At 41.5% G+C, this 24,943-nt stretch overlaps 1 protein-coding gene across 1 annotated transcript in view; it reads right to left on the minus strand.

Moving 5' to 3' along the window:
• Window positions 1-290: 290 nt before the first annotated feature.
• Window positions 291-24,943, minus strand: part of mbd5 (methyl-CpG binding domain protein 5) — a 33,014-nt gene continuing 8,361 nt past the window's right edge. Inside the window, exons 3-10 of the mRNA XM_084129963.1 lie at window positions 22,196-22,298; window positions 19,414-19,594; window positions 16,272-18,182; window positions 9,800-10,062; window positions 6,864-7,826; window positions 5,321-5,394; window positions 3,962-4,037; window positions 291-3,878 (exon numbers count right to left, since the gene is read on the minus strand). Coding sequence (XP_083986089.1) covers window positions 3,819-3,878; window positions 3,962-4,037; window positions 5,321-5,394; window positions 6,864-7,826; window positions 9,800-10,062; window positions 16,272-18,182; window positions 19,414-19,594; window positions 22,196-22,298 — 3,631 coding nt within the window. The 3' untranslated portion in view covers window positions 291-3,818. The remainder of the gene's footprint in view (window positions 3,879-3,961; window positions 4,038-5,320; window positions 5,395-6,863; window positions 7,827-9,799; window positions 10,063-16,271; window positions 18,183-19,413; window positions 19,595-22,195; window positions 22,299-24,943) is intronic.

Raw genomic sequence — 24,943 nt, forward strand, 5'->3', positions numbered from 1 at the left:
AGAAAGTTAAAATTGAGAGAAAAAAGTCAGAATTGTGAGATATAAAAATGTCTGACATTTCCTTGCAATTTCAAGTTTTATATATACATTAATCAGACAGTATTTTAGAGCAATTTTTACAAATGTGTATGTGGCCAATACAATTGAAAAGCATTTAATTGCTAAACCATTGCGATACTGACTAGAATTAAACAGAAGTCTAGGTTAGATTTAAAAATGGTATTAAAACATGAATTAAAAAAGACAAAACAAACTATTATTCCTGAAGATCCGTCATATAAAGACACCAGTTTAGTGACCAGGTTTTAATTGAAACATTGGTGCAACATCATTTCAATGTCACATCACAGCATGACCTGTAATGTTCACAATATTTACAAAACTGCTGTTTAGGACATCTTTAAAAAAATCAATCGAAACAATAAGAAATTATGGACTTTAACAAACTAAACCTAACAGCCACATCAAAGCTATCAGAAACAAACAGAATCAAGTGCACAACATACTTTACAAAGTCGACTGCTGTAAAGTACATACTGGTGAGAAAATATATACTCAGATACGCATCGGGGAATATTGACATCAGAGAGGCTCGTAACACCAGTCAGATACCAATCAGAAAATAGCAAGCAAAGACGACAAAATAAAAATGTTCACACACGCACGCACGCACACACACACACACACACACACGGAGGAAATGAAAGACTCGAGAATAGAAATGGAAAGGTTTTGGGCAACACTGACCACATGAACACAAAATGTATTTTGACCTTGAACAGTAAGACTTTGAACACAGAGCCGCATCATTGCACTGACAACAGAGTCGACTTCACCAGCACACACACACACACACACACGCACACACGCACACCAGCCGTCTGTTCATGGGCTTCAATGATTTCACCTCTGGATATTTGCGTTGATATAGTTTTCAGATCCACTGCATGGAAATATTGCACTTAATTTTGTAGTGAACTTCCTGTCCGGCCCGAATCCGAGGAGAGAAACCGGTCCAAACCCGGAGTTTAACGGCCCGAGATTAGAGTTACTGATGAGAGATCCTACACACATCTATAGAGTTTACACACAAAAAATAATTTAATAAGCTCTTCATCTTGAGTTAGTGTTACTGGCAGATGTGCTACAGTAGTTATATACAACCTGTCCTGACCCCAACGGTGACCTCTGACCTCCAGGGTGAGGCTCCTTCCAGTCTATGACCCCCTAAAGCACAACTTCTTTTAGAGTGTGAATCTGAATGATATCAGGACTTTCCTGAGTCTGTTCTACAGTTCATCGGTGTCGTTCATTAATGCAGTAATGACACGTTATTACGCGATCGGGTCGCGTTAGAGACGCACTCAGGCGTGATCGGATGTCGGCCGGCCCGTATGTACACGATCTCGGACTGACCGTTACGAAAGCTTGTTTCTGCCACAGAATAAAAATAAAAAAAGTCATTTTAATCTCAAAATTCATACTTTTTTCTCAGAATTGCGAGATCTAAACCCACAATTGCGTGAAAAAAGTCAGAACTGCGACTATCTCGCAACTGAAATAAAGTCAGAATTGTGAGACAAAAAGACACTTGTTAGATGTAAACACAAATTCATAATTGAGTTTATATCTCAGAATTATGACTATTTTTCAGAATTGCGACTATTTCTTAGAAATGCTACTATTTATCTCGCAATTTTGACTTTATAACTCAGGATTCAGGAATTAAATAAATTAAATAAATATAAACTCATAATACTGAGGAAAAAGTCCGAATTGTGATTTACATCTCAAAATTACAACTTTCTCAGAATTGCGACTATTTCTCGGAATTCTGTCTTTATAACTTGCAATTGAAATTCTGAGATATAAACTCGCAACTGCGAGAAAAAAGTCCAGATTGCGATTCCGATTTTATATCTCAGAATTACGACTTTCTCAGAATTACGACTATTTCTCTTGTAATTCTGACTTTATAACTCACAAATGAAATGAATTCAGAATTCTGAGATATAAACTTGCAATTGCGAGAAAAAAGTCAGAATTGCGAGTTTATATAAGAATTGCGACTGACTTTTACGCAATTGAAATAGTCAAAAAGACACAATTGTAAGATATTGTAAGATATAAAGTCATAATTTTGTCTGAGTTTATATCAGAATAGTGTGACTATTTATCGCAATTCTGACTTTATAACTTGATTGAAATAAAGCCAGAATTCTGAGATATAAACTCGCAACAGTGAGAAAAAAGTCAGTTGTAATTTTGAGAAAGTTTACATCTCAAAATTACAACTTTCTTAGAATTACGACTTTCTCAAAATTGCCTCAATTGCCAGAAAAAAAATCTGAATTACAACTTTCTCAGAATTACAACTATTAATCTTGCAATTCGGACTTTATAACTCGCAACTGAACGAAACGGCTGAAGACGCATCTTTTTCGGCAACACTTGATCCATTAATACCAACACTTTCTCTTCTCTTCTAGATCTATTAAAAATCAAATAAAACAGCGTTAGACTACTGGAAGGGTCTTTGCACTTACATATTGTTGTCATATTGTTAGTTGAACTGCTTCTATTGCTCTTCTCATTTGTAAGTCGCTTTGGATAAAAGCGTCTGCTAAATGATTAAATGTAACTGAAATAAAGTCAGAATTGTAAGATATAAACTCCCAATTGCGAGTGATAAAGTCGCAATTACCTTTTTAATTGTTTTATTCTGTGGCGTAAACAAGTTCTCTGGATATCCCTCAAGCTGAAGTGTTCAGTGACTGACAGCATCTTCCCTTCTGGACGTCAGCGAGATCAAGATCATCACAGTAATGATGAGACGACACGATCCTCTACTGTTCATTCCTTAACGAGAGAAACTTCAGCAGAGAAAATAATGAGTGCATTTAGAAAGGCAAAACAAACTAAAATAATACTGAAGGGTACGTGTCTGTGTGTGTGTGTGTGTACACACACGTATAAGGCTTTACCGAGCATGTGCCGTATTATTGCCAAGATTTACTGAACATGTCAGGGAGTTTCATACATCACTTCTAACACACATCATAAGGCCTCAGTTTTCCTCTATGTTGGCCAGTACAGTATGAAACCAGTGTTTCATCGGTGAACTCGAACAAATATGACAAAAGAAAAACAAAATAACGGTATAAAGACAGAAAACATCACAGGACGATCCTAAACGCATGACTGTATTAGTGTTTAGTGCTGGAAGACCTGAACTATATAGAGAAGCCCACAAGTCTAACCCACAACTAGCCCATCGAGCTGGTGAAGTCCACTCCGACACACTCACACACACACACACACACACTCAAAATACAACTCAAACTGAAGCTTAGAAAAGTCTCAGATTGACTCTTATTCATCGTAATGTCGCAGGGCCTTATGGGCCGAGGAGACACTTCTGCTTTGTGTTTTGTACAGCTGAAGATAAAGTGTGCATCGAGTTGGCTTGTACATGTCATTATCCTACAGTATTTACACTTCTTCCCATGTTTTTACCATGAAACTTCAGTATTGTCTATATACACATTGAAAACATATCAGAAATATTTGGACTGTCTGTGTTCTTAAATGCAGGATTTTTTTTTTTTTTTTTGCTTTTTCGATATTTTTCCTTGTACACTAGAAAAAAATAGTTCTTCAGCAAGTTGTCTTTGCTGCCTTTTCTAATTGGCTGATCCAGCACCTGTCAGTCACAGGGTGTGGGCGGGGCCACGGTGAGCGTCTGCTAGTGTGTAGCACCACGATCAGAGAGAGAGAGAGAGAGAGAGGGAGAGAGAGAGAGACACTGATCGCTGCTGTTATCTGGAGATCTTCCTCCTCTTGGGTTTGGGCAGTTTGACTTGACGATCCTGGTGAACCTGCAGATTGACAGACAGAGTCACTCAGCCAATCAGGTGTGTGGGAACCTCCATGTGATGTGATGTGTGTGTGTGACACTCACAGTTCCAGACATCTTGTCCAACTCACTCATGGCCTCATGAATCGCAGCTTCTAGATGATGATTCAGCTTTCCCGCCCTGCGAGAGAGAGCGACACCAGACGCTTCAGTACAAGCATCGCATCTTCAAAGTCACCATAAATCAAAATTGTGGAATATTTCAGTTTATTCTAAATGATTTGTCTGTGCACATCATTATTGTTTTAATAAACTTGAATCAGAATAAGTTCTTCTCTGATGATGAGGGCGGGGCTATAACCTGTCACTCACATGAGATCAGCCAATAGCAAACCACAACCATCCAATCAATTCCCCACAGACACAATCAAGCCCCGCCCACATTTGTTCTTGTTCCACTCGTCTCGGATACACTGCCGTTCAAAAGTTTGGGATCTGTGAGATTTTTTATGTTTTTGATTGTCTCTTCTGCTCACCAAGGCATTTATTTAAAAAAAAAAAAGTAATATTGTTAAATATGACAATTTAAAATAACTGTTTTCTATGTGAATATACAGTAAAGTGTAACTTATTCCTGTGATCAAAGCTGAATTTTCAGCATCATTACTCCAGTCTTCAGTGTCACATGATCCTTCAGAAATCACTCTAATATGATGATTTTCAAGAAATATTTATGATTATTAAAAATGAAAGCCATAATAATAAAACTATGAAACGAAAATTATAAAACAAAATAAGCAAATGATTTCTTAAATTGGAACGGACCTCTTTACATACTCCGACATGAATATTTTCCTTATATTGCAATCGTTATCGTATTTACAACCTAAACACACGACTTATAACAGTGATATATAATAATAATTAATAGGAACAATGTCTTTGTCATAATAGTACTGAAAGTCACTTATTTCCCTTGACAGTGACGTCACCCACTACTGCTCACTGGGGTTTACAGAGTGATGGAGATTTCTTGATTTAATGACATGTATCATTTTCTGTAAAGATGCTTGTAACGAATGTAATGTATTGTCAAATAAATGTGAATTGAACATAAAAGTGTGAACCTGTCACTAGAAACAGATGGGTAAGGAATAATTAACAAATATCCAGTGTAAATAATGTGTGAAGGCACTATTATCTTATTAGAATGTGATTGGGAAATACAGGAACATTTTAAACATCTGCCGGCCGCAGATTTGACTGTGTAAATAAGACTGGACTATTATCTTGGCAACATCAACTTTAGATTTATTTGCCCATAAATAGCATTTATTTATTTTTTTAACTGTTGTCAGTCGTTTTACACAGCCGTCGCACACACACCATTAAACATCCTCACTTGTAGATGTTTACCAGCGTGAGGGTTTTAGGATCCCGACGTTACGGAGACAACACACTTACTTCCTGTTCTTCTTGCTGGCTCTGTCCAGCACCTGAAGGTCCTGCGTTAGTGTTTTCAGCTGCTCTGGCTCCACCTAGAGAGAGGTCAGACAGAGATCGGTCACTGCAACTCCACACACACAACTACTGAGTAGTAAACATTTACTACCGAAGATTTGAAACTTGACTTAATTCTTGTATCGCAAAGTGCACAGAGATCTGATATGCTGGACAGTCTCTAGCTGTGTTTCCATCCAAAGCTGTGAATTTAACTTGGAATATCACATAAAACATGTGAATAAAGCAGCGTTTCCATCCCATGTGTTCAAGAGAACAAAATCATCACTTCCTAGGAAATTGGTGCAAATTATCAGTAATAAAACTGTAAGTTTCTGCAATCATCATAAACGAGTGTCTCAGAGCGTCAGACGAAACACAGTAAACGCTGTCGTGTTCTCTAGCGTTCGGATGCTGGTGTTCGGGAACACACTCGTGTGTGTGAGACGCTTCTGGAGGGAATTACACCCAATCATTCTGATCACACACTTCGACTCCGGCGTTTCAGAAACACCAAACCAACATTAGAGATGCTGCGACGCCATTGGTCCACTGGTTACTCCAGTTATCCAATCACAGCCGACGCTGAGGGAAAGTCACATGAGTTTATTGTTGTGCATCAAAGGACTTATTCAGCAATTTCCATCGCATCATTTATGAGCGGCATGTCATCTTATCGGATAAACGGGATGGAAACGTAGCTACTGACAGGATTGAGTTCAGAGGTCATTGCCCACCAAAAACAACCTCCGAAATAAGATGTTCAATGAAACAGGAACGCTTCTCTATAGCAAACCTGGCATATGATGTAACATTCTGTATTAGTGCTGGGCAATGACTAATCACATCCAAAATAAAAGTTTGTGTTTACATAATATATATGTGTGTGTACTGTGTATAATTATTTTGAATATATAAATACATACATGTATATATTTAAGAAAAGTGTTGTTTATATAGAAAATATTTATATTTATACATAAATTATGTATAAATATATATACAGTATATACATGCAAATATCTCTTAAATATATACATGCATATGCGTGTTTATAAACAAACTAATTATACACAGTACACACACATATTATGTATGTAAATTATTCATTGCCCAGCACTAATTATAACAGATAGAATATTGCATTAGGCACCTTCAAAGGGACATAAACAGGACGAGGCAGTCTCTCTTACCTTGGACAGGTGCATGCTGGGATTGTTGTGCATGAGGGATTTATTCAGTAAATGTGTTTCCATTGTAGTTTATGCACGTCTTATCAGATCAAAAATGGATGGAAATGTAGCTACTGACAGGATTGATTTCATCAATTCTCATTTGTTCATTACTTGCCCACCAAAAACAACCTCTGAAACAAATCTCACGGGATGTTCAATGAAACCGGAAATGCTGCTCTATAGCAAAAGTGGCATATGATGTTTCCTTAACATTTTGTATTAAAACAGATTAGGCATTAGGGACATAAACAGGACGAGGCAGTCTCTCTTACCTTGGCCTGTTCAGACAGTTGCATGCTGGGATTGTGTCCATGCTCCTCTCTCATCAGTTTGTTAGGCCAGGCGGGGAAGCCTTTGATCGGCCAGACCAGCTCTCCCACGTGTAAGGCCCTGGGCCTGTAGTGCATCAGTTCTGCTGAGGGCGAGTCGGGGTGCCGGAGCTCCTCCTCGCTGCTGAGGCTCTTCGTGTCCGAGGGGCTTGGCGCACAGTGTCCGTTAAAGTGCCCGTTGAAGTGAGCGTAGTCTTTGAGCAGCGGCCCCTCGAGGCTCGTGGAGGAGCCGGGCGACTGGTCGTCATCGTATCCGCCGCGAGCCATCGAGCCGTTCACCTGCTCTCTCACGCGCTGGTTAAACCGTTCGTGGGGTTCGTGAGTCTCCGTCGGACAGTCCATGATGGGTTTCCTCTCGGCTTTGCTGACGCGCGTGTTGCTGTGCACATGCGTGGAGCACTCGAGGAACTCCTCGCCTCTCCAGTGCGCGTGATTGGACTCGTCCCAGTGTGGGCGGGGCGAGCGGAAATACTCGTGCGCGTCCGAGCCGTCGGGCGTGTTCTTCTCGCGCTCCGAGCTCCTGCGCGTGTGGTTGTGCTGCAGCCGGTTGCGCTGGATCTGGGAGAGCGTCTCGTTGGCCTCAGAGCTGCGCGGCGCGTGGATGACGGCGTTGACGGCGTGAGGTAGGCTGAGCGGCTGGCCGATGGAGGCGGTGAAGGCACTCATGGCGCTGAGCGCGGGGACGGGGCTCGCCTGCGTGCTGACGCTCATGCCGGTGGTGATGGTCACATGCATGCCTTTGCCGGCGGCGTCCACCACCGCTCTGTAGATCGCGTCCACCGACTCCACCGATCCTCCCGCCATCGCAGCATCGTGACCCTGTAGCTTCTGCTGAGGCTCTCGGTACATGCCCGCGTCTCCGGAGTGAGATGTCATCCCAGGCTGGGCGCTGTCAGGCATGCACCCCTGAACAAATGCCAAAAACATGTCATTAATTTAGGCTACGTTTACATGCAACCAAATAATCCGTTAGTAATCGGATTGACGACTCAATCGCACTGAAAAGCCTTAATCGATCCGACTGAGCTCGATCCCAATGAAAGGGGGGTTTATTCCTTTTCTAATCCGATCGAGAGAACATGTAAACACTTGATCTGAAACTGAAAGGACTGTGCATGTGCAATGATAGCGTAATAGCGTAATGACGTGCAGAACGAGCTGTTCTTCTGTTGAATAAAGTGTCGTATAAATGAGTGTCCCGTCGTTCTATAATCCTCCTTTCTCTGCGTCTGTGAAGTGGAGCAGGACAACGGCCCACCAGTGCTCGTTTCACTCTCATCCACAGACGACTGGTTTTGGGCATTTTTATTGGGTGATAAATATAAGCAACACTCATTGCTCATAATATGCTCATTGTCTCCAAATTATGACCAGAAATCCTACGTTGCGTTGGTAGGAATTTGGCAAAAACAACAACATCCGCAACATGGAGGGGTTTGCAATAGAGATGTTGTCTTATTTAAATGTTATAACATGTAAATGTGTATCCGCCGCGCTGGTCTACTGCGTCTTCTGAGGCCGCGGCAGAACCGGAGGCTGGTATGAGCCGCTTTATTCCGCACCGTCGTCACCGCCGGTTTCAAAATCCGTCTCCGTTATATTGACGTTTTCTGCTCGTTCTGCACTTTGCAACAACACAGCATTGTTTCGGCAGCGAGTTTCCTATAACAACGTCTGACGTTTACATTTTACGTGGCGTGAGGAAGTCACAAACCATGCGAAATCAGACTGAGACGGATTTTCATAAATGCGTATAAAGAAACCACATAAGGATGTAGCTCGAAACGCATTTGTAAAAAAAAATTTAAAAAACATTTCATGTGATTTTTTGATGCTCACATTAGCTAATTCTGATCGGATTTCAATCGGATATGAATCGGATTTGGACTTCGCGGACTTGAAAGCAATTTCACTTGCGGTAATTTTAGCGCGATATGCGGTATTATCGCCATTTATTTATTTATTTATTTTGATTTATTTGTTGCTAAATAAATAAGTGTTACGATGTAGTCAGCATGCACAAAAACTAGTACATTTTTAGCAACCAATGTAACCGAAACTACATCTCTGCGCACTGAAAGGCTGTCACTCAGCGCGCAGTCACATTGTTACAGCAACGAAACCGTTCATTCAACGAACACATTCATAAATGCTGATTCATTAAAAGATAGTAATGAAACAAGGTGTTCACTCCACTTTTCAAGGCTCAGCTGAGCAGCAATGCGTCGCACGGGTAACGCTGAAGCTTCACTTAATAGACCATGGCATTGATGCAATGCATGTCTCGCTGATTTTTGTTTGCCGCGGCTTCCTCGCGCTGAGGATGCTGACTAGCGCTGTCACTGATGCCATTCATGGTAAATACCCTTAAACGTTAAAAGGATGACACGACAAATATTTCGCTTTCCTTGGACACGGCAACCTTTTCACGAATATATGACTTGACCTCAAAGACAGACGCAGGTCATCGCACGCGCTCAGTCGATCTCTCTCATTCACTGTCTGTTTAGGCTTAAGTGCAAATCCACAAAGTCTTGTTATCATTATTAACTTATTTAACACTCAATACACATGCACGAAGTTCAAAACAAGAAGGGTATAGCCTTATGAAAAAAGAAAACGCGAATATGGAATACTTGCTGCGGTTACTTGCACTCCTCTGCGGTTAGCCTGTCAGTAGCGGTTAGCCTGTCGGTTAGCCTGTCAGTTAGCCTGTCAGTAGCGGTTAGCCTGTCAGTTAGCCTGTCAGTAGCGGTTAGCCTGTCAGTAGCGCGGTACTGCAATATTGCGGTTATCGCAACAGCCCTATTTGGACCGACAGTCTGAACGTAGCCTTAGAGCATGCTAGCTATGGAAAAAGAAAGGACTGAGTGAGTCACCTGATAATCCTGGTACCGGCAAGGCAAGCTGTTGGAGTTGGGAACGCTATTGTCCGTGAAAGGAGCTGTGGCGAAGGAGTGCCCCTGGTTGGGATATGTGGAGACCCCGTGCATGCCCTGCAGTGACGGGTGCAGCTGCTGCTGATGGTGTTGGTGTTGATGGTGTTGGTGTTGATGGTGTTGGTATATGTGCCCAGCGGCAGCCATGACACCGCCCATCTGAGGAGAGTTTCCTATACTGCAGCTCAGCGATGCAGGGTCACCTGTGGCCGAAAACAGTCAGCACATATTACTATACTGCATTAGTACTAGTACATGGTAAATAGTAAATAAAATATGCTAAAGTTGGAGGAACTACAAATATCTTAACCTGGAAAAACAAAAAATTGATTGGCAGCCCTTGGTTATTACGTGTTAGCATAAGGCTAGTGTGAAAGAATCAGTGACTGATGGGGGTGTAACGATACCCTCATGTCACGATTCGATATACATCACGAAACTGAACTCACTATACGATATTATCGCGATACTCAGCAAAATCATACTTTACGTGATTTACAGCAGAAAAAAAAGAATGTTTACAGCCTGGAGCAAAAAGTGGTTTTGGTCTATAGCTAATGTTGCCCTTCATGCCGACTGTGAGGGGGGTGAATATTTTTTATCACTCATCCGTTTAAATTATATTAAGCCTTAAAGTTCTGCATAATTAAGGGCGTGGCCACTTGAGTGACAGATGGATTGCCGCTGATGTCACTACTAGTCGTTTGTCTGTTAGCATCACGTCACCTCAGCTAATCCGCCTCGCTGCACATTTTCGTTTATCCGGGAGTGACGCGCGGCCAAGATGGCGACGGCCGGCTCCGCCCACTTTGGGCTTCAGAAATGCTCTTCAGAAGCACTACGGGTGATGTCACAGACACTACGCCCATATTATTTTACAGTCTATGGCTAAAACTGGTGTATATTCAGCATGACACACACATTCCACACACAGAAACGCACAGAAACGCATACTAGAAATGTACATGTATCCACTGTTCATCACACACTTTACAGCACTCCATTAATAAACTGGTAGTCATTGAATAATTCACATGCGCCATCTAATAAAAATACAAGCGTCATGTTTCTGCTTCGGGCTCCAACCCTCATCAAACACGCCTGAACGAGCTAATCGAGGCCGTCAGGATTACTGGAAAGCTACAGGCTAAGAGTCTGATCAGGGATGGAGCTAATCTCTGCAGGAAGGCCTGCAAACGCAGTGTTCGTCTTTACAAAAAACCTGAGGGACGAATATCTGACGTTTAGAAAAAGTGGCATGTTTACTGCAAGTGTGTGCGTAGTTTGCGGAGCGACAGATCGGTGTGTATAAACCCTGTGCTGCTGATGTGATGTCAAGCACCTGATGTGCTGGTTTTAAAGATCTCCACTCTGACCTCCTCCACATGCGTTCACAGCACATGGAGAGATATTAAATGCATGTGCTAGATAACAGTCGTGTCGTGTTGCATAATGAATGCGGTGTGTGGTGTCACAGAATGACGGCCCTGTGCGGACAGTGTGTATGATCTACTGGCGAGGTTGCCATGGAGACAGCAGTGCGATGATTGGTAGTGCTTTCCAAGGTATGATTCACACACACTCTCTCTCACACACACACACACGACTGAACAGGTCAGAGGAAGATGTGTGCATTATAACAGGAGCATTCGTAAGTACAGGTGCTCAGGCTAACAACACGTGTCATGCTAACACTGGATCTGTGCTTTTACATGCAAGCGTTGAGGATACAACGTCCTTTTTGAGGTCTTTCATTCTAACAAATCTTTGAATTTGGAGTGCGAGTGTCACTGTAGTGACTGTTTATGAATCATAACCTCACCTGCCTGACAGTCATCTTCCCTTCAATGTAGGATTGAGTTAATAAACAACATTTGATCTAAAGACGCTGCTTCATATCGACAGAAACCGCTTGAATGTTTCACGACAGGAACAGGTGATAGGCTAATATGACTTCTTGATGAGATAATAAGGAAGCTGGAATTTATCTCCAAATAGAATATCCTGCTTATGATTTAAGCAAAATTAAATAAATCACAGAAAAGGCCAAGGTTTTTGCCTAGGTGGGTTTGGCCCGTTTTTCTCCATTTAGTGCAATTGTAAGAACAAACATGGTGGCCTTATGAATTTAAGCAGTCATTTAGCAGAGGGTTTTATCATTAGCAACAAATCTTTTTTTTTTTAAAAAGGAGTGCCTATATTCTCTATATCACACAGCTCCAGCAACTCACTAATCCTACATTATAAAGGACACAAATATTCATTATATAACATCATAACATATTTCAATATCATATGTAGGGTCTTAATTACAATATTGAATTCCGCAGGGCTCAACGCAAGGAATTCTTTCATATTTCTACTTGCCCTGACAAAATTATCATTGGCCCCACCAAAAAAATGAAAAACAGTTATTGGTTTTAAAGTGTTAGTTCACCAAAAAATGAACATTCTGTCCTCAATCACTCACACTCATGTCGTTTCAAATCCAACAGTCTTTTGTTCTTCGGAACACAAATTACTGTGTAAAATATTTTTAATTAAATCTGAGAGATCTCGGTCCCTCTATATAAAGTCTGTTCACCCAAAACATCACAGCGTTCATAAAAAGGTGGTAAAATAAATCCATATGATTCGAGCGGTTTAATTAAAGTCTAAAAACTAAAGCGATTGAGTCTTTAGAAGACTTGGATTTGGTTCATGTGGATTTATGAACGTTTTGAAGCGTCAGAGTTTTGGGTGAACGGACTTTAAATGGAGGGAGAGAAATTGCTCAGATTTCATTAGAAATATCTTAATTTCTATTCTGAAAAAGAACGGAAGTCTTTTGGATTGGGAACAACATGAGGGTGAGCAAATGATGACAGAATTTAAATTTTTGGGTGAACAATCCAGTGCTCTTCACGTGCCGGTCAAAATGGCCGTTTTTTTTTTCCTCTCCATTAAATGATTGTACTATATTTTAGTTCGATAATGTTTTTTAGTTTATATTTTATATTTTTAGGGGATTTTATGGTACTAAATTATATTTACACTGCATTTATAATACATTCATTCACTTTTTGAGCATAGACCTGAAAATGTAATTCCCAACTTAAACTGTCAGAGCAACAGACTGTTAGATCTCTTTTTAAAGACGACACTTGACAGATTATTGCTGAAGTGAAAAATGTTTTAAAAAAGTGAACTTAAAGTTACAGAATTTTACATTTTTCGTTATGAAATATATATTTTAAAATACACATTTTACTCTAAAACTGCAAGAAAACCTAAGACATAAATCTAAACAAGTTGTAAATTTGAGGTTGATATCTCAAAAAAATGACTGTAAAAAAAGATGGACGACGCCCCTTCGCTCTCTTCCATTGATGAGAACTGAAGCCGCCAGAGTCACGATATGGCGCTGACATATTGGAACTTGAGTCTGCGCAGTAGCGATCTCGGGACCAGACCTGCGCAGTCGTGAGCAGGAAGTAAAGCTGCGGAATCAACGCTCCGCCCTCACTCTCGCAGAATGCGCTCAGGGAGAGAGGATTCTGCACACTTTTTAAAAAATTGATTGCAGTACGACAAGAGGCTTGTAAAAATAAAGTAAATACAATCTCCTCAGTCCTCCGAAGATCCCGAAAAAAATGTCCGTTGGTGCTTCAGTGACTACTTCGCTCAGAGAACCTGTCAATCACAGCTGTCAGTCATGACGTTACACCACCGCATCACGTAACTAACTAAAAACCAACTTATTTTTGAAACAGACACTTGAACTCACATCAGCGTGATAAAAACAACAGCAAATGACAGAAACCACCTTTGGAAAAAAGATATTTGAAGTGTAATTTAATTGTTTAGTTGGTCTCACATCCCGTTGAATAACACAGGGAGGCGGAGCTTATGACCTATACTAGGACCAGTCACCGGGGGGCGATCGAGACGCTTTGGCTTCACTTTTCAGGGCTTGTGCGGCACGCTTGGTTTACACACGCCAGCCGACATTTGGGTTCACAAGCGACAACTGAGACCAGTTCTAACGCAATGATGAAGATCCAGCAAAGCCTGAAGCTGTTCTGTGGTTGAGCACAGACGAGCACTGAACACTATTGACCAGAACAAGTCACCGCTGTCTTATAAAGACCTCAGGAACTGTGGACACTTGTGGAGAAGTTCAACATGATGATGAGATGATCAGTGTAACTCCACAACAACTACAGAAATGTCTCCACTAACATCCAGAAGCTCTTCCTGAGTCTCTCCGTGAGGCTGCACTCGCTGCTGGTGATTCTGGGATTCTGGAGTGAGATTGGCCTGTTTTGTTATTGCTGAAGTTTCTGAAGCTCATGTAAAGGCTCCGCCCTCTTCTGAACGGAGGCGGAGCTAAAGCTCATTTGCATTTAAAGGGACACACATAAAAACGGCGCGTTTTTGCTCACACCCAAAAAGGGGGAAATTTGGCAAGCTATAATAAATGATCTGGTATTTTGAGCTGAAATTTCACAGACACATTCTGGAGACACCAGAGATTTATATTACATCTTGTGAAAAGGGGCATAATATGTCACCTTTAATTTGTTACGTTGCATTTTTGCATTGGTTCAGTTCGCTTTCACAAGGCAGCCTTTCAAAGCGTACCAAAATGTGTTCATGCAAGTCACATGCGAGTACATTGGTCAGAGTTTCCTCTGCGTCATCCATCAAGATGATAGACAAGTTCGCTCCATGAGCTTATTGTGGCTTTATTTGTAACTGTCGGTCACACACAAACACTATACGAATGTAGCCGTCATGTTAAATTATACACTACATTTGTATTAATACTGCAGCAAATGCAAACACGCTCTCTCTGGATCTCACAGCGCTGTCTAGAGGTTAACAGAGTCAAGACACACGCAAACACGGTACGGATGTTATAATGCAGTTAGAGCAGAAAGCAAGGCTTGCAATGTACTGAGAAGAGCAATTACACAACATTTTAAGATGAGGACGTGCTCTTTTGGTTTTCAACTGTGATAACTAATGTGCTCACTCACAGAATCAGACGCTACTGCTATTTATAGTACATTTCCCGTTATCAATTATAATACCATCAGGTTCGTTGGGTTGGATTGCTTTCACACCTCAAGCGAACCGCTCCAGAGTGGCTGGCTGGCTCGGGCTGAGATCAACTCATTCAGGCGATCTCGGGCGATTGTTTTGGTGCGGATCCGAGCGCGATTGCCGTCTTCACATATGCCTAAACGAACCGAACCAAGGGAGAAAACGCACCTAGTTCTGAAACAAACGCTCAGGTGTGAAAGCACCCTTACATTACCACATGAGATTTCTCAATTTCACTACTGTCAATTCACCAAGGCAAAGGTATTTAAAACATCCAATAAGGTTAAAAAAAAGCAGCATGCAACCTAGGGGTGGCTGAGATTATCAAAATTTCGAAATACTAGGGGTGGAACGGTACATGTATTCGTATTGAACCGAAACGGTATAAATGGTGCATAAATTTACACGGAGAATACACGGTATAAAAATAAATTTATTAATGTAATGCGCGGGTACATACGCGGGTTCTTTAGAGACGCCTAATCTGTAGCCCCGCCGTAGCTTCTGAAGCTCCGTGGCATGAACAGGCTGCGATGTCAAGATTGCAATGCTGGAATATGTTGTGTGTTGTGTGTGTGAGAGAGAGAGAGAGAGAGAGAGAGAGAGAGAGAGAGATGAGAGAGAGAGAGAGAGAGAGAGAGAGAGAGAGATAGAGAGAGAGAGGAGAGAGAAGATGAGAGAGAGAGAGAGAGAGAAGAGAGAGAGGAGAGAGAGAGAGAGAGAGAGAGAGAGAGAGAGAGGAGGGGCGCGATTGAAAAGTCGCAAAGTGTTTACTTATATTTGTGCGCGTGTGTGTGTGTGTGGCGGCAGGCGCGATCGAACAGTGGAAACATAAAAACATACTCCATCATTTTGTTATACAGGACATCATTTAAACTGCAAAGTGTTTAAGTTACTGTTAATTAAAATTAAGGAAAACAAATATATTAATCTCAAATGTAGCAAATTAATTTTCAATTCATTCAGGTACAATTACCAAACATATCTCAAGGTCTTTTTGTCTTTTTATTAATTTAATTAATAAACTAATTATATAAAACTATTGTCAGTGCACTAAAAAAAAACTGGTTCTATGCCTTTACTTTATTAATAAAACTTATTTTAAAAATACAAGGCTTAAGTAATTTATTTTCCTTTGGTGGCACAGCCTGAGACATGCACAAGCCTTCTGCATTTCTGTTTTGCTTTTCCCTCCATTGTGCCGAACTCGTACCGAACCGTGATGTCTGAACCGAGGTATGAACCGAACCGTGACTTCTGTGTACCGCTCCACCCCTACTAAATACTAATTTGGTGTAACAAAAGTGCTGGATATTCTCCTTACCTGTGTCAGTCATGGGTTGTGAGCAGCAGGCGTCACTGCCGCTGGGTAGCATACAGCTAACGTTTGGCTGAACACGCTGCTGAAAGTGAGCGCTCGCGTGTCCCATCACATGGTTTCCGAGAGGAACCTGTCCGCTTTGGTTCACGGGTCCGCAGTTTCCCATCGCTGTCGCCTGCATCTGGTTGATCCTGCCCGAATACTGGCTCTGGGTCTCCATCATGGCGTCGGTCGGGCCGTGCAGTCGCTGCTGAACCTGCGCGCTCTGAGACGCCACACCAGAGGTCACGACCCCCTCGGCGAAGTGCACGCGCCCCCCCGGACTCACGAGCCCCGGGTGTCTGCTCCCCCTGCCCATGTGCGAGCTGTGGTTGCTCAGAGACTGGAGTAGCTGAGCCATTGACGTGTTCGATGGCATTCGAGAGTTTTTCCGCATCTGCTCGGCGGACGGCGTTCTCATGCCGGTCATGTTGAAGAAGTTCTCGTGGTTGGTGGCGTTTGGAGGATGTTTACGCTTGCGGAGAGGGTCGCGTTGCTGTGCCATTAGCTTATCCCGAAGCGCCGCGCGTCCACTCTGGGCTTCGCTCGGTATAACCATTCCAGGGTTTGGTGGCAACATGTGTGTTTCAACAGCCCTGTTGGTCTCACCCGCACTTAGAGGGCAAGCACCACCGGCTCCTCCGATCTTGTTTTGATTTGCTAGCTGTGCTTTGGCGGCGGCTGAGAGGAGACTGCTGGCAGGGAACGAGGCAGCGTTGTGTTGGTTAAGGATCTGGTTCAGTGGCATTCCCAAAAGGCCCGGGTGCTCCTTTTCCTTCGCGGGGGGATACATGGGGTTGTGCTGACTGCTCATCCCTGCCAGCAACTGGGTTGGGATTTCTTTGTACTGGTGGATACCGTCCGGTTTGCCAGATGGGCTTGAAGGCAAAGCCGGTCGTGGGGAACTCATCGAGGACCTCGGCGAGCGCGGCGGGACCTTTATCGTGGCGCACGGGGGAACGGCGAAGCTTCCTTGCTCGGATGAGGTTGACGAGGAACGGGAACGTTGTGGAGACGCTTCGATCCGGTTCAAAGCCGGCCCGGACATGTGCACAGGAGAAGTGACGGGCGACGGGGAGATTGATGTGGCTGTGCCGTGCGACGTCCTCGTCATGTGACCGACCGGTTTCACCGTGGGCAAAGGCAGGTTGCTCGGCAATGGGACGATTGCAGGAGGGATGTTTACATTCATCATTGGTACCTGAGAGTGGGCGTTGGGTTGGAAAGTGGGATTGGGTTTACTAGGAATGGGATCCAGGATGCCAAGAGGGTCTTTCTCAGAGCTCACCTGTTTGTTCTGCAGGGAACAGGGAGCCGACGGAGCCTTGTGGTGAAACACCGTTCTGCTCGAGTCCATGCCGGGCGGGTAGTTGCACATGGGCTTTTTCATAACGGGGCTCTTGTTTGGGACTGGCGGGGACAAAGGCATGTTAGTCCTTCCAGCCATTACGCATGATGACTGTGTGACGGGCGAGCCGTGCATCATGACCCCGGGAGAAGACAAAGGGATTCGGCTGTTGCTGTGGATTGCGCTTGGACTACCGGTTCCCTGGAAGCCACAGGGGTTGTTCCGCAAAAACGCGTCGGGACTGCCAATGGCGTCTGTTCTTGGGGACAGAGAACCGTCCCCGAAGGCTTGCGAGGGAGGGCTCAGCATGACTCTGCGGTACGGAGACTTGGGCCCCGGGTCCCCGCTGGCCATTCTCTGTCGGGAGAACGGAGGGAAAACGTCCTGCGGGACACACCGATCCGGAGAGAAGTGCCGCTGCCCCGCCGCCATCATCGCCTTATACGGGATCTTACATTCTGGCTGGCCCTCGTGGGTTTTATTCCTTATTGCTCGAGGCTGTGCGGTCGAGGTCATGGAGGTCACACCTGCAGGAAGACACAGAGTCGCTGTCAATCATTTAGTGTGCAACTGTTTCTTTACTACAGGGTTTCCCGATGAGGCTATATGAACCCCTAGGAGTTTGTGCAAGATAATAATGGCTGTATTAACAGGGAACTGTAAATAGCCGCCATTGGTTGTTATTTGCGATAAACTGTGATATTTTGTGACATTTATTATATTTATCAAAATGTTAGAATGACTTAATTTACATCATAAGAACCCCTGCTGCAAAGCACAGTAAAATCACCAAACACTGGTCGTGAGAAAATCTTTTCAATGAAAATCTCAAATGGAGATCGCGGAACTGCTTACTTGTCTGTGTTTTCAGATCATCTGCGCTTCTTCAGCGTATGGTTGCCAGATACTATTGAAAAGACCGGGTAGAAAACGTGCTCTTTTAACAGAAAAGCTCTGACTGGGGTTTAAATTATTGAAATCTGGCAACCGTAAGCATGAACGCTCGTAAAAACAGTCTGTAATATGTTGTCTTCTCCTTTATTCGACGTAAATAAGTGGTTTTGGTCAAGTTTTTATTTATTTTTTTAAACACATTTCAGTCTCGTCTTCTTTTGTCAATGATATTGCATGTGTTGATATAGTCACAGTTATCGTTTAATGACGTGGGTGTCGTCTCTCATCGCCTCGTCTTGGTCAGGGGAAAATTAACACTGGTTACAATAAAATAAAATATATATTATTATTTTTTTGGACAAAATTTGAGACCCCTTTCAAATTTTGCTTTTGAGGCTTTCAGGGGGTCTCATGGGTTAATCGCACGGAGAGATAGGAGAGAGTGATGCACTGCAAAGGATCCAGTAGTGCTCCGGATCTCAAATAAACAGGCGGCTGAAGAGGAGAAGAGGGCAAGGCTGAGACGTGCTGCTAAACAGAGAAAACGGGCCCCCTGGTTCAGGCGAAAAAGAAAAAATAATCTCATGCTGTGTGTTTTGTGTAAATACTTGCCTCCACACATTAAAATGGCCCCCATATTTTATATGTGTTATGTGTTATTATAATTCCTATTTATTCTTTGTGCAGCACATGGGTAACCTTGTTTTTTAAAATGTGATATATATAAAGTTGATTGGATTGGATTTTTTGCTGCCGTATCCTTCTCACCTTTTTTACCCCTGACACTACATTAAAGGTAATACCAGGAAAGAATATAACAGGGGCACTTTAAATGTACAAAAATGATCAGAGAAGACGTCATACTTGTGCCTCCGCCAGGACTGGTGAGTGTTAGGGAAGGAGGTGGCAGCTCCATGCTTTTATGCAGCGTCGCGACAGCGATAAGCTTCCTCTTGTGGATGCAAAGCTTCGTAACATCCTCATCAGCCTTCACGTCCTCGGCAGTCCTCTGCTTCACCACCGCACCAGGATCAAAATTAAAAACCTAAGAAAGCAGAATCGTCAGAGCAAGCCTTGAGTTTCGGCATAAAGTCTCAGTTTGCTTTGTTTATTCAACGTGACATTTAGAGGCCATTAAATCTCTAAGTCAATGATCCCACACTGATTACTGGAAGTTATCCCCACATAGTCAGATTTCCCTACTAGTATATTATGTGTGAAACGAGTAATATGTTATTAATTTATGAAACAAATGGCATGCATTTACATTGCAAGTCACATGACAATCCCAACATGGTATCTCCATGAACAGACAAGTGAGCAGAATAAAGGCGTTTCAAGACACATTTTAACTTTTTAACCTGATCAATACAGGACTTTAAAGTACTTTTTACAGCACCGTTTTTTTAAGGACTTCATACAATACAATATACAATTTATTCTTTCATACAATTGACCTTTTAGTTCTCACATTTTTTCATCATTTACAGAATATAATATCAGAAAAGAATACAGACTAAGGACTGTTAAAAGTTAAAAGTCTATATAATATATACTTGTATATAATTCCTATTTAATAAATAATTAAATAATTATTTATTAATTAATAATTACATAAATGATTAAATAAATGCCTCCTCTAATGATAATCAGTACGCTGCATTACCTGCTCTTCATAAAGCCCTGTGGCGCGAATTCTTCCTTTGAGACCGTTATTAATTTCCTGTGTTTTAGGCACTGGTGGCGTTACGCATTGTTACACTATATTCACAATGAGAATTCTCAGTTGTTGGATAATTAAAATCAGCACAAAGAGCCTCATTATTTATTTTAACTCATGATTTTTATCTGGTTTCAGAACTGATCTTATACGTGGTTCAATAACTGCACAGAAACAGCATTAAACGCAGAGCATGAGCCCTGATGTGTAGACTTAAAATACTCATTTACATGGGCAATATGTAAATTATGCGTGAATTCTGTATATACACTTGTAAAATTTTAAGTGTCTTATTTATTGTTGGTGCTTATATGTTTGTCTTGTAAACGAGAGTCTGGAGTTGTGTTCATACTTTCATTGTATGCAAATACAATGACAATAAAGGCTTCAATTCAATTCAATCCGTGGAACACTGGCTGCATCCGAAATCACACACTTCCCTACTCATTAGTAGGTGAAAAACAGCACACTTCAGTACAAACAGGACACTTTACTATCCCATGAGGCCACGGGAGAGGATTTATGAATGGCAGTGAAGCGACGCAACTGACTCTGGTAGGTCACATGACAGTGACAACATGGTGAACGTAGTACGTCCAGATTACATTCATACTATATAGAACATAGTTTTTACATTTACATTTAGTCATTTAGCAGATGCTTTTGTCCAAAGCGACTTACAAATTAGGACTAAATTAAGCGAGTCATCATGAAGAGGCAAAAAACAACGCAAGAAGTGCTCAAAATACGAAGTTCAGGCATTGTTCAGAGTAGCATAAGCCCGATAACGAGGATTTAAAGGAAAAGTTTTTTTTTTTTTTTTTTTTTAGCAGTAGCAAAGCAAATATTCAAAATAAGCACCTAGTCAGAGAGTGTGTGATTTCCCACAAAGCCACTATGATCTGGATTGTTCATCACTCATGCCATCCTCAATGTATATGACTTTCTTTCTTCAGACAAAGTCAAACGAAGATTTTTAGGAAAATAATCCCTCTCTGAGAGTCCATAATATAATGCCACTGAATGGCTGCCGCTCGATTGATGCTTGATAAAAACACACACCGAGACGGTCACACGAGCGTTCATGAGACGGCCGCTGTGAAGCCTGTACGAGAGCTGACGGTCCTCTGTGCTTCTGCATTACTTCACAATGCACTCACGTTTGTGTCAAGCTGAACTCGTGAAAAGGACAGTAGACAAAATTATTTTGGATTATTTTCCTAAAAATCTTCGTTTGTGTTTTTCTGAAGAAAGAAAGTCATACATCAGGGATGATATGAGGGCGAGTAAATGATGAGCATTTTAATTTTGGTTGAACTGTCCCTTCAACGGTCTGTTAAACGCATCACTACTGTCAGAGAAGAAACAGGGAAGTACGGCTGAGTTTGCATTGGAAATAAATCGAAAAGCAGCACTTATTTACAGCTTATTTTCATGACCCAAAATACCTTTCAAAAAAGCTGACTATTGTTTTATTTTGAGTTATTTTAGTTGTCTAGAATCTGTTTTACTGACTAAACTCCAAATGATTCAGTGAGAGAGCAACTGAATAAATCAAAATGAATCGCAAATCAATTCAGGCCTTTTTGCAAACCTGTTTGGCCAAATATAAGTGAAGTCTGATTCATTGCTCAATACTGAAATATTCTCAGGCATCATGTTCCTCGGGTCAGTTTGAGCATGTGTGGTTCGCAACCGAACCGTGAATGAAGACATGAGATCCTCGTGACGGTTGAGGAATGGAGCGTCTATGCTGATCTTGCAGTGATTTATCCTCCACATCAACACTATTATCAGTGACGATGTAAATGTATAGGCTACGTTATAGCATGTATATGTCATAGATGTATACGGCTATGCAATAATGTGGCTTTTGGAAACATGTCCAGAGTGTATGCATGGTGTTTGGGCAACTTCAGTACTGACCTTGGGTAGGATGAGAGGACACTCCAGACCACATTTACAGGTGCCATCAGTCAGCAAGTAAGACTTCACCTGCTCGAGGCAGGACAGCACTGATCCACTTGGACTGCGCGCACACACACACACACACACACACACACACACCAAATACACTATTACTTAAAGAGCAACTTGCAGGTAAAAAAAAAATCTAAATGAATATATAACCGTGTATGAAAATACCATATGAAAAGATAATGCAGGATTTAAAATGTTTTAAAACGACATAATGACACCAATTTAGTAGATAAAGTGAGCGTTTCTTTGACTGCTCGTACAAACCGCTTTTTTTTCAACATCGCGTCATTTTACGTCACACGAGGGAGACGTGCTGTGCTCTGCCGCAGCTCAGTGCAGAGTGGGTTGGTATTCAGTAAGAGCGGTCGTGAGACAGTGTGTTTTCAGTAGTTTTTGTATTTCAATTTATCATCGTCATGGTAAATTTATGTGTTTGTGGAGCTTGCAAAAACTCCAGCCTGTCAGGACATCGAGTCCACCGGTTTCCTAACAAGAAAAAGGACGGTGCTATCTTTCGTGCCTGGGTGCGGGTTGTGCAGGTGAAGAGACGGGATTTCTCTTCCGCGTCGGCTTCGGAAAACGCGGTCGTGTGTAGCGTTCACTTCAGATCGGAGGATTATCGTCCCGGCGATATGAAGGAGTTCAACATGGGATACCGAAGTAAGAACCGGGTGAGACTCAGAGCTAGTGCGGTTCCTTCAGTGCACGCATCTTCGGGTTCTCCCGCTGGATGTAGGCGCGAGCACAACATCAACTGGCAAACGCAATGTAAGCGGAACGAAACTGAGCTAACAGTTACTCGTTATTGTGTTTGTGTGGACCGTTTATCAGTTTGGACCAGTGCAGCGCGAGCCTGATCAAGCAACACTGTAGCCTAACTGCGAGATCCAGTAAATAAAGAATTCGCCACTGAAGTAATAACATCGCTGCGAGATCTAGTGAGAAATATTCACATTTCTCCGTTATTAACGGATCAAACAGCGCTGACGTGAAAACCAGGAATAAACATTGTGCAATGAATGAACGAACTATCCAGTGTCCATAGATCAGCAACATTCACCATGGCTTTACTGTAGTAACACTAACTGCAACCATGGAAAGTTTGGCATTTTCCACTAAGGCCCAGTATGCATCCACCTCCCTGCAACACTGACTTTCCTCAGCTGTAAACATTGCCTCGCATTTCCCACACAAGCACCTATGGAACAAAAAATGTATCAGGAATAAATATCTCTCTGTCTCTCCATGAGAAACTGCTAAGTTATATCACGTAACGTTAGTCTGGGCGGATATTAATGAGCATGACAAACGCCTGATCAAAGCTTAGTTTCTGTTATTGTAAGTTCCAATATGTTCTGTCTAACATTAATCCTGGCCTGTCCCTGCTCTCTTGGCAGCCTAGCAGGCTCATAATTGTATGGCTGTGGTCCGTAAACAATTTCCTCAGCGTCCGAAATGTCATTGCAATCCATATTTCCCTGTTGTTTGAATCGACCGCTCTCCCTCGTGCTACGTCACGACTCTCGCCCGTCACGCCCATTTTCAGATGCGGAAGTAAAATTTTCTCACAAAAACGACTCCAGAAGCCACTGTAGCATATTTATAATTTTTTTTTAAAGAAAATCTAGTTCCTACATTATTTTTCTATACATTGACTTGTTGGGTCTTCTAACCTGCAAGTTGCTCTTTAACAGAATATAGAATTGGTCTCATATTTAATGAAGTTTGCAGTAGGGATGCACCGATATGAACATTTTGGCCGATACTGATAACCGATAATTCTTTATATTTGAAAGCCGATAACCGATATATTGGCCGATAAATCTAAATCCAAATTTCGATATACAGTACAGGTCAAAAGTTTGGAAACATTACGTTTTTTTTATATTTTTGAAAGAAGTCTCTAATGCTTATCAAGGCTGCGTTTATTTGATCAAAAATACAGGAAAAAAAAAAAACAGTAATATTGTGAAATATTATTACAACTTAAAATAATAGTTTTCTATTTGAATATACTTTAAAAAATTATTTATTCCTGTGATCAAAGCTGAATTTTCAGCATCATTACTCCAGTCTTCAGTGTCACATGATCCTTCAGAAATCATTCTAATATTCTGATTTATTATGAGTGTTGGAAACAGTTCTGCTGCCTGATATATTTGATGAATAAAAGGTTAAAAAGAACTGCATTTATTAAAAAAAAAAAAAAAATTTCTAATAATATAAATCTTCTTTACTATCACTTTTTATCAATTTAACACATCCTTGCTGAATAAAAGTATTGATTTATTTCAAAAAAAGAAAAAAAAAAATTGACTGACCAGTAGTGTATATTGTTGTTACAGAAGATTTCTATTTTTAAAAAATTTGCTTTTTTATTTTTTTTATTTTTTACTTTTTATTCATCAAAGTATCCTAAAAAAGTATCACAGGTTATGAAAAAATATTAAGCAGCAGAACTGTTTCCAACTTTGATAATGAATCATCATATTAGAGTGATTTCTAAAGGATCATGTGATAGACTGGAGTAATGATCCTGAAAATTCAGCTTTGATCACAGAAATAAATGATAATTTAAAGTATAATAAATTGAAAACCAATTATTTTAAATTGTAATAATATATCACAATATTATAATTTTTTTCTGTATTTTTGATCAAATAAATGCAGGCTTGATGAGCAGAAGAAACTTCT

Source organism: Abramis brama (genome assembly GCF_963993115.1).
Source record: "Abramis brama genome assembly, chromosome: 11".
NCBI lineage: Eukaryota > Metazoa > Chordata > Actinopteri > Cypriniformes > Leuciscidae > Abramis > Abramis brama.